The 12,807-nt window shown below is 53.3% G+C and overlaps 1 protein-coding gene across 1 annotated transcript; it reads right to left on the bottom strand.

Moving 5' to 3' along the window:
- Nucleotides 1-10,070: 10,070 nt before the first annotated feature.
- APOE (apolipoprotein E) lies at nt 10,071-12,807 on the bottom strand. The gene is made up of 4 exons (XM_057711859.1): nt 12,706-12,807; nt 11,870-11,928; nt 11,209-11,398; nt 10,071-10,922 (listed from the first exon to the last, which is right to left on the bottom strand). Exons 2-4 carry the CDS (start codon nt 11,910-11,912, stop codon nt 10,205-10,207), a joined length of 951 nt encoding a protein of 316 aa, XP_057567842.1. The 5' UTR covers nt 11,913-11,928; nt 12,706-12,807; the 3' UTR covers nt 10,071-10,204.

Raw genomic sequence — 12,807 nt, 5'->3', positions numbered from 1 at the left:
GCCCGCCCCTGCTGGCCTCCTTCCTTTCTCCTTCCTACCCTCCCAGCACCCTAACCTGACAGGGAAGATAGAATGTTCTTTGGCCTCCTGTGCTGCACTGGGTTCAAATCCCGGCTCTACTTCGTGTGACAGCCCCTCTTTTGGGCCTCAGTTTCCTCCTCCGTGAAATGGGCCCATAGTCCATACCTCAGGACGTTAATTAAATGATGTGATAACAAGGGAAACTCTTAGCATGGAGGCTGGCAACATAGGTGCTCACAGATCAGACCTGTTTATTATTATTTCTTTTGTCTCTGAGATCCCTTGGCCGCTGGACTACAGGGCCAGACACACCTTCACCATGTGACCAGGGCAAATATAGTCCCTTCTCTAGGCTCAGTGTTTTCATCTGCAAAATGGGGACGGTAGTAAGAGCCTGCCTCCCAGAGTCTACATGAAGGCTGGGTGAGGCCCTGTGAGGGAGAGCTTAGTGGGAGGTTGTCAACATCAGGCTTGGGACCGAACACCAGACAGAAAGAGAATGAGCCTTTTTCTCCCAGAAGAAACAGTCACGAGCCGGGGTACACGGTTTAGCCAGGGAACCTTGGTCTGAGTTTGCCAGATAAAATACGGAATGCCCTTGGGACTTCCCTGGTGGCGCAAGTGGTTAAGTCTCCATGCTCCCAATGTAGAGGGCCTGGGTTCGATCCCTGGTTGAGAAACTAGATTCCACACGTATGCCGCAACTAAGAGTTTGCATACCACAACTAAAGAGCCAGTGAGCCACAACTAAGGAGCCCACCTGCCGCAACAAAGACCCAGCGCCAATTAAAAAAAAAAAATGATACAGGATGCCCAGTGACATCTGAATTTCAGACAAATAATTAATCTTTTTTTAGTATAAGTATGTCCCATGCAATATTTGGGAATTATACTAAAATTTATTTGTTGTATCTCTGAAATTCAAATCTAACCAGGCATCCTGTATTTTTATGTGGTGATTCTGACAACCCCACCTTGACCACAACCTGGATAACTGTACAGGACAGACCTGGAGGCTTCCAGCAGAATGTTGTCTGTTCCTGTGGCCGCAGTGGCCCCAGTGTGGGCTCTGGCACACAGTAGGTGCTCAACGAATGTTCCCTGGAGTTCCTCACGATCTCCTGAAGTTTCTTTTTTTTTCTTTTGTTAAATTAAATTAATTAATTTATTGGCTGCATTGGGTTTTCGTTGCTTCGTGCGGGCTTTCTCTAATTGTGGAGAACAGGGGCTGTTCTTCATTGTGGTGCCTGGGCTTCTCAGTGCAGTGGCTTTTCTTGTTGTGGAGCACGGGCTCTAGGCACACGGGCTTGGTAGTTGTGGCACATGGGCTTAGTTGCTCTGAGGCATGTGGGATCTTCCCGGACCAGGGCTCAAACCCATGTCGCCTACATTGGCAGGCGGATTCTTAACCACCGCACCACCAGGGAAGGCCCCCACCGCAGGGCTTTAATGCATTAACTCACTGAATTAACTTCAGTCCTTATGAAGTGGGCATCTTTTTCATTCCCATTTTACCGATAAGGAAACTGAGGCTCTGGGGGTGGGGCTCCGTAGCCAGCAAGTGGTAAATTTGAATCCATCCCCTTCATAATACTTAGCCAAGCCAGAAACAACCTCTGGCCTCACCTCCCCACCTCAATCCTAGAGGGCAAGAAAGAGGTTGAAGCAGGGCCTGGGGTGGGTAGGCCTGGGTGGGGGTGGGAGCAGGGAAGGTCTCTGACCCTGCCCCAGCTCCAGGGTCAGCGAGAGCTGTTTGCTGCTTGCAATGTTTGCTGTTTGCGCATCTCTGTTATCCAGGGCAGGAACAGGCTGAAGGTCATTCGGGGTGGACCTCAGAAGCAGCTCAAAAACAACTGCAGGTGGAAGGTGGGGGCAGAGAGGTCGCAAGGAGGGAGTGGGGGTTGGGAACAGTGGGCCCTGAGACCCCAGCTTATGTGTCTGGGGACAGGGAGCATCTCTCAGCCTGCACCTCTGTGTCCACGAGATCATCAGTCCCACCACCAGACTCCCAAATCACTCTTTCCCTCAACCCCAGGGTCCCTGCCTCAGTCTGGACCCCATCCCCCCTCCCCTGAATCCCTGCACCCACTTCCCTTCCGGCATCCCTAACCACTCACCTCCCCGGCTGCTCTGGGTTGTGGAAGGGAAGTTGGGGGTGGAGGAGCGCTTGATAAATCCCCTCGTTCATCTCTTCTTTATGCCTTTATCTGGCAGATCTCCATTCATTCATTTTTTTAAAAATTGAGATATTCAAAAAAGAAAACGAAAAACAACGAAAAGAATTGAGATAGTCACGTACCATAACTGTTACCCTTTGAAGGTGTACAATTCAATGATTTTTGGTATATTCGTAGTTTGCAACCATCACCACTGTCTAACTCCAGAACATTTCATCACCCTAAGAGGAAACTCCACACTCTTTTCACCTTCACTCCCACCCCCTTCTCCCCGAGGCAGCGCAACCATTAATCTGCTTTCCGTCTCTATAGATTTCCCAGTTCTGGACGTCACATATGAATTGAATCATATAACATGTGGTCTTTTGTGACTGGCTTCTTTCACTTAGCATCATGTTTTCCTGGTTCTTTCGTGTTGTAGCGTGTCAGTGCTTTGATCCCCCCATCCCCCTCTTTTCTCTCTCTCTCTTTTTTTTTTTTTTTTTTCTGACTTACTGTGAGGCTTATGGGATTTTAGTTCCCCGACCAGGGATCAAACCTGGACCCTCAGCAGTGGGAGCTTGGATTCCCAACCACTGGACCACCAGGGAATTCCCAGTGCTTTGTTCCTTTTTGTGGTTGTATACACTGTATACACTAGAATAAGATTCCACTGTGTACACTGTATCTATATTTGTACATATACAGTGGATATACATAAACTATATGGATTTCTTTATTCATTCATCAGTTGATGGGTATTCTTTGGCTATTTTCCACTTTTGGGCTATTAAGAATAATAGTGCTATGAAGAGTTGTGTACAAGTTTTTGTATGAACGTGTTTGCAGTTCGTTGGGTAGAGATCTAGGAATGCAATTGCTGGGTCATGTGGTAACTCTATTAAACTTTTTTTTTCTCTTCCAATTTTATTGAGATAAAATTGACATGTAACGCTGTATGTTTAAGGTGTACAGCGTAAGGATTTGACTTACATACCTCACGAAATGATTATCACAGTAAGTTTTCTGAACATCTGTCATTTCATATAGATACAAAATTAAAGAAATACAGAAAAAAGTTCTTGTGATGAGAACTCAGGATTTACTCTCATAATAACTTTCATATAATTCATACAATGTACAGCAGTTGTTTTTTTTTCAATTTTAAACGCTCCTAAGGTGATTTTTAAAAAAAAATTGAAGTGTAGTTCATGTATATCTATTTAACTTTTTGAGGAGCTGCTAAACTGTTTTTCAAAGTGGCTCCATTCGTCTATTTTTGTAGTTTTTATTTTTATTGTTTTAAAAAATGATTTATTTATTTATTTAGTTGCACTGGCTCTTAGCCACAGCAGGCAGGCTCCTTAGTTGTGGCACACATGTGGGATCTAGTTCCCTGACCAAGGATTGAACCCAGGCCCCCTGCATTGGAAGCTTGGAGTCTTAATCACTGCATCACCAGGGAAGTCCCTGGTACGTAGTTTTTAAAAAAGAATAAAATGTTTTTTAATTGAAGTATAGTTGAGGGACTTCCCTGGTGGCGCAGTGGTTAAGAATCCTCCTGCCAATGTAGGGGACACCTGTTCGATCCCTGGTCCGGGAAGATCCCACATGCCTCGGAGCAACTAAGCCTGTGTGCCACAACTACTGAGCCCATGAGCCACAACTTCTGAAGCCCACATGCCTAGAGCCGGTGCTCCACAACAATAGAAGCCACCACAATGAAGAGTAGCCCCCACTCACCACAACTACAGAAAAACTGCGTGCAGCAACAATGACCCAACGCAGCCAAAAAAAAAAGTATAGTTTGATTTACAATGTGTTAGTTTCAGGTGTACAGCAAAGTGATTCAGTTGTGTACTCGGTTTTTAATTCATGTGTTTGTATGATAAACATTCATGGGGGGGAAAAGCTCTATTGTTTATCACACTCCTCCCCCAGTACTCTTGGATGCATCCTGGATTGTCTTTCAGGTTTCAAGTGCAATGTCTCCTCTTCCAAGGAGCCCTCCATGATGCCTTAGGCTGAGCCAGGTGCCCGCTGGGGTCCCCACCCCTGCCCTGCCCTCTGTGTGGTGTGTGTGCCACAGGTGGGGGCTGTCTAAACGTGCTGCCTTCACCCCCAGGGGTGAACCTTTCTGTATACCTATCTGGGACTCCCCAGGGGTGATCTTTCTTGGTGTGACTGGGGCTATTTGGTCTCCGATGGCTTGAAGCTATATTTGTAAACCTGAGAAGAACAAATATATGGCCTCTAAAATATAAAGTGTGAAAGGACAATCGCAAAGTTGGAAGAGGTGAATTCGTGAATGGTTAAGAATGGTAATCAGGCCTCTATATGTCAGCTGGTTCATGGAATGGAAATGTCCGTTCCTTGATTCAAGAAGGAGCAATTGAAGGACTGTGTGTGCAGCTTCCCTGGTGTCCACATCCTCAGCCACACCTGGTGTTCTCTGTGCCTCTGCTTCCACCACGTGACTGGGAGCTGCCTGGAGTCTTTTGGTTATTTCCATTTCATTGCCCCTGAGTTTGAGCTTCTCTTCAAAAGCAGAGCGCATACTCCTTGACCTCCCCGTCCATCTTCTCTGTCCCCATGTGTCTTTTGAGTCTTTAACTTGAGCGATTTCTGAGGATTTAGGAAAATGCTTGGGAAATCATTTGATTGGTTACAAAATACAAAAATAATAAATAAATAAAAATTAAAATTAAAAGTTAAAAAAAATTGACCAAGTTAAAAGTCATTTTTTGATGAAATCACTGCAGAATATACCCATATAGCAACTAGCCAACAGTGCGACTCCTCATAGGAATTCCCTCTAATCAGGGACCTGGGTGCCCTTTAACATGCTGGATGTGAGGCCAGTGAGACCTGGGACCAGGCGTGTGTGCATAGCTGCAGCCCATGTGATAGGCAGGGTGACTCAGGGACAGGAAATCGGAGTCAGAACGTGGCCCCAGGATTCCCACCTCGGTTCAAACCCCGTCTGTACCCACTTTGGGCTTTGGCCACCTCACAAGTGACTTTAATCTTCTGTGCCTCAGTTTCTTCCTCCGTAAAATAGGAACAGTGACAGCATCTGCCTCAGAGGGGTTTTGTGAAAATGCAGTATTTAGTTTAGTTTTATTTTTTTTCTGATTTAGCATACTTGTTTCACCACATATTGAATCTCTGTACCATGCCCAGTCCTGTGCCAGACTATGCCTGGGGACACAGTGGTGATGAAGTCCTGTCCCTGCCTCCTGGAGCTCACATTGCAGTGAGGGGTGGGACAGACCCATCCCCAGTGATGACCTAGAGTGGACAGGGCTGGGATGGAGGTGCTTGACCCAACCTGGGGTCAAGAGTGGTTTCCTGGAGGAGGGGACATCAAAGCTGAAACTTGGAGAGTGGGGACTGTGTCGGTCTCTTCCAGGACTCTAGTCCATGTCTACCCCTGCCCTCTTCCAAATCTCCCTTCGTTATCCATTGAATGTGTAAGAACACCTATGACCTGCGTGGTGATGAATCAGCTCAAGAAAACTGAGGCTCCTGATCACACAGGGAGTAGTGGGTCTTTGCCAGCCTGTGGACCTAGGTCTGCCTGACTCCCAAGCTTGGGTTTTTCACCACCATCCAGGACCATCTCTACAGCGTGCCTAGATGGGAGTCAGGGAACCAGTCACAGATCCCAAGTCTGAGCACCCTGAGATCTGAGAACCAGCTGTGCGACCCCAGGGACTTTGCCACCCTCTCCAGGCCTTATTTTTCCCTGTCTCTGAATCCATACACCCCAGCCCTTCCTTGCCCTGGGAAGGGTCCTTATATGGCCTTCAGAGGAACTTTGCTGTATTTGGCAGTGCTAACGATTCGCCGCATTTTCTTCACAATTTGACCAAACCACGTTATTCCCCTGATGAGGCCTGGGGCCGCCTGGGCTGGGAGTGCCCAGCAGAGGGGCAAGGGTGTAAAAAATTCCATAACGGGAGCCCTTTAGGATGAGATTCCACGGATGGGAAAGAGATCCTTGAAGGTGTTTCTGGGGGTCATGGTGTTAGAATGAGGTGGAGGATACCAGAGCAACCAGATCAGGCTCAAGATGCTGGGAATTGCCTTACTCTCAGCACTGGACTGGTTCCCCGCCCTTTCTAGGCTGTAAAAGCAAGACAGCCAATCCCGGAGGAGCAAGAGTGAACACGTCATCGGTTGCTAGGGCTCCCCTGGGCAGATTGCCACGCACCGGACTAGCCTTTAGAGCAGGGGTCCCCATTCTTCCCCGGCCTGTTAGGAACCGGGCAGCACAGCAGGAGGTGAGCGTGGGGCAAGCAAGCGAAGCTTCACCTGCCGCTGCCACCTCTCGCATTACCGCCGGAACCTCCCTGCCTCCACGCCCCCCCAACCCCCGGCCGTGAAAGCATTGTCTTCCAGGAAACCGGTCCCTGGTTCCAAAAAGGTTGGGGACTGCTGCTTTAGAGAACCCTGAGACCCACCTGGGCGGGTGGAGATGGGGGCAGTTGTCAGACCACATGAGAACCAGGACACAGAAGGGGCCCCAGAGCTCTCCAGCGTCATCTAAGCCTGTGCCCCAGGCCCAGGCTAGCTTCATTCTTCCAAATCCCAAACTCTCAGTGTCCCATCTCACTTTTACCTCCCAAAACCACGAAGAGAGCCACCATCAGGACCAGGAGGGACAGGATGAGCCTTGTGGTGGGGTGGGGCCAGAGAGGCACTCTGAAGGTTCCTTTCTGGGCACTGAGTGAGGCCGGCACGCGTGACAGGAGCTGGCCTGGCCCGAGTGCCTTTTTGATGTGGGGTGGGGGCGGGGGTGTGTGTGTGTGTGTGTGTGGAGGGGATGGGTTGTTAATCTCCCTCCCCCTAAGCCTCACCTGGCCACCTGCCTCCCTGCCGGGCCACCTCCCCCTCCTCCATCCCTCCCTGCCGGGAGTGGGGATCAGGTGGGTCACAGGTCTGAAGCCTTAGGCCCAAAGCGTCTTGCTGTTTAGCACCTGCAGCTACAAATTTCTCTGACTGTTGGGTACCACAAGCTGCTATAGTCCCTTCCGTGTTCAGGGGAACAGGCTTCCCCTCTCCCTATGGCCCTCTTCCCTTAAGGGGTCTCTCCTGCTGCATACCCTTTCTCCCAGCCTCAGGGTGCGGGGTTCTCTCAGTAACTCTCAATAACTAACTCAATTCATGCTGTGTCCCCAGGCCACCTCTACTGTCCCCTCCCCCTTCTTAGACCTCTTCGGCTCAAAGGACTCTTCCTCCAGGAGTCTGGGGTCACACAGTCTGCCTCCACCCCTGCCCACCTCATACCACCTCCAATGTCACTTGCAGACTAACTCTTCTATTCCCCTACCCTTCTGCATCTGGGAGACTCCCAAACCTCTCTGGATGCTCTCTGGGGTTTTAATTTCACAGCCCCCAACCTCCCTTTTGGACAGAGGGATTCCCCTCCAACCCTCCAACTGCCAGCTGCACCACAAGGCTTGGGGGATCTTGGTTCCCCAATCAGGGATTGAACCCGAGGCCACAGCAGTGAAAGCATGGAGTCCTAACCACTGGACCTCTAGGGAATTCCCTCTTGGAGAGGGGTCTTTTCAACCTGTGAAAAGTGCAAAACCTCAGCTGCCAGGCTCCCGACGGGTGCCCCTCTGACCACTCCACAGAAACCCCCTTCTCTCTGCTTCCCCGCTCTCCAAGCCTCCAGGGCCCCTGTAAACATCTGCTCCTAGGAACCCTCTCTGGCCGCTCGGAACACCAAGTATCACCCGCCCTTTCCTTCCCACCACATCAATCCCCCAGGGCTGCTGTCCAAAACATCCCCCTTCCTTCCAGCTGCCTCTGACTGCTAGTGAACCCTGGCAGCTGGGGGAGGGTGGCCCTGGCCCCAGACTCTAGGTTGGCTGGCCTCGTGCCCCCACACCCACGTGTCAGCCTTGGGGTGAGGGCGATGGTTGTGAAAGGAAAGCACAGACACTACCCTGGCAGGATTGCAACAGCCCTCAGGCAAGCTCTGTGCTGCCAACCCCTGTCGGCCCTCCCAGCGGCCTTCCCAGACATCTGCTTCCTCTGTGAGCCCCCTGTGCTCCTCACACATCATCTCTCCTCCCCACCCCACCCCCTGAGAACAGAACTCCAACTTCAGGGTCCCGGTCTCCAGTCTCGTCCTCATGTCAGCTATAGGAGTTTCTGTTTACAGATGGGGCAACTGAGATGTAGCCAAGAACACGCGATGGCTCAGTGAGAGGCTCCGTGTCCTCCCCTTCTCTGTCCCTCCTCTTTTCCGTTCTCTTTCTGGACTTCGGGCGGTCTCTCTGGATCCCTTCTAGGGTCAGCCTCCACCTCCGCAGCACCCCCTTCCAGCCTCCTTTCACAAAACTAATGGGGCGGCGGGGGGAGGGCGCGCTGCTGTGGTGAGGTGGGACACTCTCTCGTCGTACGGGAGAATTCCAGACGCAGGTCTTCACGTGGGGAACCTGGCTGACACCCCTGCCGGCACTGACATCTGGGGAAACAGGCTCAGGGGATTTGGCCCCAGGTCCTGGGCACACGGTGAGGCAGCAGAAACTTGGGTGGGACAAGGCCCCCTGCCTCTGAGCCCACAGATAACGTCCCCTCCTCACTGGGCCCCAAGGGTGAATCATCTGGTGCGGGAGGGGTGGGGGTGGGGGAGCAGGGAGGAGCCTGATTCCACAGGGGCAAGCAAGGCAGCTCCAGGGAAATCTCGGAATGCAGAGTGTGTTGAAGCCAAAGCCGGCAGACGTCAGCAGGCACATGGCTTGTCCCCTCTGGTGGGAACCCTGCTCTCCTCTTCTGAAAACTGAGGGCGTGGGAGGGGAGCGCCCTGGCATCTCCAGGCTCCAGCCATGCGTCTCTGTGTGTCCATTTCCAACCGGATGGCCCAGCCATAAACACCCAGGGGCCTGCTGCAGACCCTCACAGTGTGTGCCTCTCTCTGCAGCCTGTACCCAGCACCCAGCAGGCTTGTCAGGGTAGACTAGAGACCAACCACCCAATTGGAGGAGAGAAGGAACAAGAATGAGGGAAGAAATGCAGAGGGCCCACATGCAACGAAACGGTGAAGGCAAACCTGGATGAAGAAGGGGAAAAAAGAAATGAGCAGGGCCGGGGCAAGAGAAACCAGAGGAGAGAGAGATAAAAAAAGATAGAGGTGGAGGAAAAGAGGAAGCCAGAAAAATGAAGCCTCTCGGGGAGAGCAGGACGGAGACAGAGGCCAGGAGAGGGAAGAAAGCAGAGTCAGGTAAGACAGGAGGGAGAAGGAGTGGAAAAGAAAATTGAAAAGGGCACGTCATCAATGGCAGTGATCTCAGGTCTCTTGAGTCAGAAGGCTGTGAAGCAGATACCCTGATGCTGGGCCAACCAAGGCTCAGAGAGGTTGCTTCTTTTTTTTTAAGAATTTATTTTATTTTAGGCTGTGTCTGGGTCTTCGTTGCCCCATGCGGGATCTTCACTGCTGCCCGCGGGATCAGTAGCGGTAGCGTGCGGGCTTAGCTGCCCCATGGCATGTGGGATCTTAGCTCCTGGACCAGAGATTGAACCCCACGTCCCCTGTATTGGAAGGCGGATTCTTAACCACTGGACCACCAGGGAAGTCCCTCAGAGAGGTTGCTTTTTTGCCCACAGTAGTCAAGGGCAACCGTAGATTTGTTCCAGAACCATGTCTCAGAGACAGCACGGTAAGAGAGGCACAGAAGAGAGTGAGTAGAGATGGAGGAAAAAGGGAAAGACTCAGAAAGGGACAGAAGGAAGCAAAGACAGAGTGTGAAGAGACAAAGAAACAGACACAGACAGGCAGAGGGAGCAGGATGGAGAGCTGTGTGGCCAGCGTGGGTAAGGAGAGAGAAACGGAGCCTCGATCTGTGAGAAATCACACACGGACGCTTAGCAGCTGCCTTGAAGTTTGATGAATCTTTATTAAGCTAGGGCCCACCAGGAGGACAGCTGGGGCAGGGATAGGGCCTCCTGTAGGCTGGGGGCACACGGGGTCCGGGGCAGGAGTGGGGCCGCACAAGAGGATGCCCGGGCACTCACTGACTCTCTCTGGTCTTGGAGGTGGGGCTGGTGGCCACAGCCAATTGCACCTTCTCCACCAGCTCCGCCCACTGGCGTTGCAGGTCTCCCACAAGGGGCTCGAACCAGCTTTTGAGGCGGGCCTGGAAGGCCTCGGCCTGCCGGCGAATCTGGCTCCCCTGCTCCTCCATCTTGGCGCGCACCTCCTCCAGCTGCTCGCGCATCTCGTCCAGGCGGTCCCGGGCCCGGACGCCCACCTGGTCCAGCCGCCCGCGCAGCTTCTGGCGCCAGGCCTCGATGCGCTCCCGCAGGGGCTGGCTAGCCCCGTTGCCCAAGGTGGCAGCATGCGCTTGGCCCTTCTCCAGTAGGGGCCCCAGGCGCTCGCGCATGGCGGTCACGCTGCGCTCGGCGCCCTCGCGCACCCCAGCCTGGTACACGGCCAGGCGCTTCTTCAGGTCGTCGGCGTCGCGGAAGAGCCGCTTGCGCAGCTTGCGCAGGTGGGAGGCCAGGCGGCCCCGCAGCTCCTCGGTGGTCTGGCCCAGCATGGCCTGCACCTCGCTACGGTACTGCGCCAGGCGGGTGCGCACGTCTTCCATGTCCGAGGCCAGCCGGGCCTGCGCTGCCTGCAGCTCCTTGGACACACGGGCCTGCGTCTCCTGGGCCATGGGGCCCAGCTGCTCCTCCAGCTCCTGCCTATAGACCTTCACCTCCTTCATGGTCTCATCCATCAGCACCCTGGCGGGCGAGAGGGTGGGAGCATGGGCGTGAAGAGAGAGAAGCAGGGATCCTGAGCTGGAGCGATGGAGGGAGAGATGGAGAGGAACATGCCAGAGACAGGGAGGCCCGAAAAACAGAATCAGAGAGAGCTCAAAATGGAAAGAAACCAAGAAATGAACAGAGACCCAGACCCGCAAGAGTTGGTGATGGGTACAGAAAGAAACCCAGACCAGTGGAGGACGAGCGTCCAGAACCCACTGCCCACCAGGAGAGGAGGGTCAGGGGCCAGGGCCGGGGCACTCACGTCAACTCCTGAATGACCTGGGTGTCGAGCAGTTCCTCCTGTACCTCCTCAGACAGTGTCTGCACCCAGCGCAGGTAATCCCAGAAGCGGCCCAGCGCCAGCTCCCAGGGCTGGCTGCCTTGCCACCTGGGCCACTCCTGCCCCAGATGCACCTCGGACTCCAGCTCTGGCTCCTTGTCTGCCTGGCATCCTGTACGGATCAAGTTCATGGTGGTCAGGGTCCTCTGCCCCCTCCAGGCACACAGTACCTGGTGCAGAGTAGGTGCTCCACAAAGGCTGGTGGGCTTTCTTAGAGCACTGGTGGGGGTGTGGGGCGGGGAGCCCAGCCTGTTTAATCACTTGACAAGCACTGATTGTGTGCGCCATGCACCGCCATGCTGGAGTGATGGAGAATGAAACTCATCACAGCTGACACTTAACCACTGCTCACGACCTGCCCGTCAGCAATGCATTGCTGTTATAACTCTCATTTTAAGGAAGGGGAAACCGAGGCTCAGAGAGAGGAAAAGAGCTGCTCAGAACCAATGAATGTCAGAGAGACCCCAGACCTGGGGAGATAGAGCAGTAGAAGAGGGGACCCAGGGACAGGAGGAGGGCAAGGGGTACAGCTGAGGATGGGAGGGGGAGGGGCAAGGAACCTGAGCAAGCCCCGCCCGCATACCTGCCAGGAGCGTGACCACCAAGGTGACCCACAGAACCTTCATCTTGCGATTCGCCAACCTGCGGGAGGGAGAAATTGTCACTCAACAGTAGTGGGGACTCCTCCCACTCAGAGCCCCGCCCTATCCGGTCTCGGCCTTCAAAGCCTTGCACCCCGTATCTGTATCAGCCTAATCCAATCACAAATAGTTACCAAGCGAACCGGCCCCTTCATTGTCTGTTTAATTCCCTCATTGTCTTCTCCTATCTCCCCGTCCTCAGGTCGGCCTCCGCCAAAAATTCCATCCCTCTCTCCTAGGGTTCAAATTCCACTCACCCCGCCCTCCCCTCCACCCCGGAGTTCCCAATGAGCCCCAGCTGGGCTTTCCAAATTCCAACCTCGCATTCCTTATTGTACCTTCACATTCTAAGCTCCAACTTCACATCTAAACGCTGTCTTCCACCTAGTCGCTAATTTAATCCTCATTTAAAAGTCCTTCAACCGACGCTCTAGTTACCCTGCCGCCACCCCTGGTCGCCTCTACGCCTGCGCCTCCCATTCACGCAGATCTCAGGACGATGGAGGCACCCAGCAGGTGCTCAAAAAATGACAGAGACAATTCGTGGGCTCTTGCTATGGCCATGGCTCGTCTGGTTTTCCTGCAGGTCCAGCTGCTCCCCTGACCCCACCCTCCAGCCCAGACGGGAGACCGCTGCGGCCCACCCTTCTTCTAGGTCCAGTCCCCTGCCTCTGGCCTCATCCCCTACTCCTGCTTCAGTCCTGGCCCAGGCGTAGGACCGCCACCTCCCCAGCCCGTCCCCTGAGCTGATCTCCGTGCCCCCAACTGTGCTTCTCACCAGCTCCTGGGGAATGTCCGTCCTTCGCCTCCGGGGCTGAGTAGGACTCAAGGATCCCAGATTCGTCCAATTATAGGGCTCCCCCCTGCCCCGCCCACTCGT

Source organism: Hippopotamus amphibius, chromosome 16, assembly GCF_030028045.1.
Source record: "Hippopotamus amphibius kiboko isolate mHipAmp2 chromosome 16, mHipAmp2.hap2, whole genome shotgun sequence".
NCBI lineage: Eukaryota > Metazoa > Chordata > Mammalia > Artiodactyla > Hippopotamidae > Hippopotamus > Hippopotamus amphibius.
Note: the sequence above shows the minus strand (reverse complement) of the source record. Positions and strands in the feature narration are given on the sequence as shown.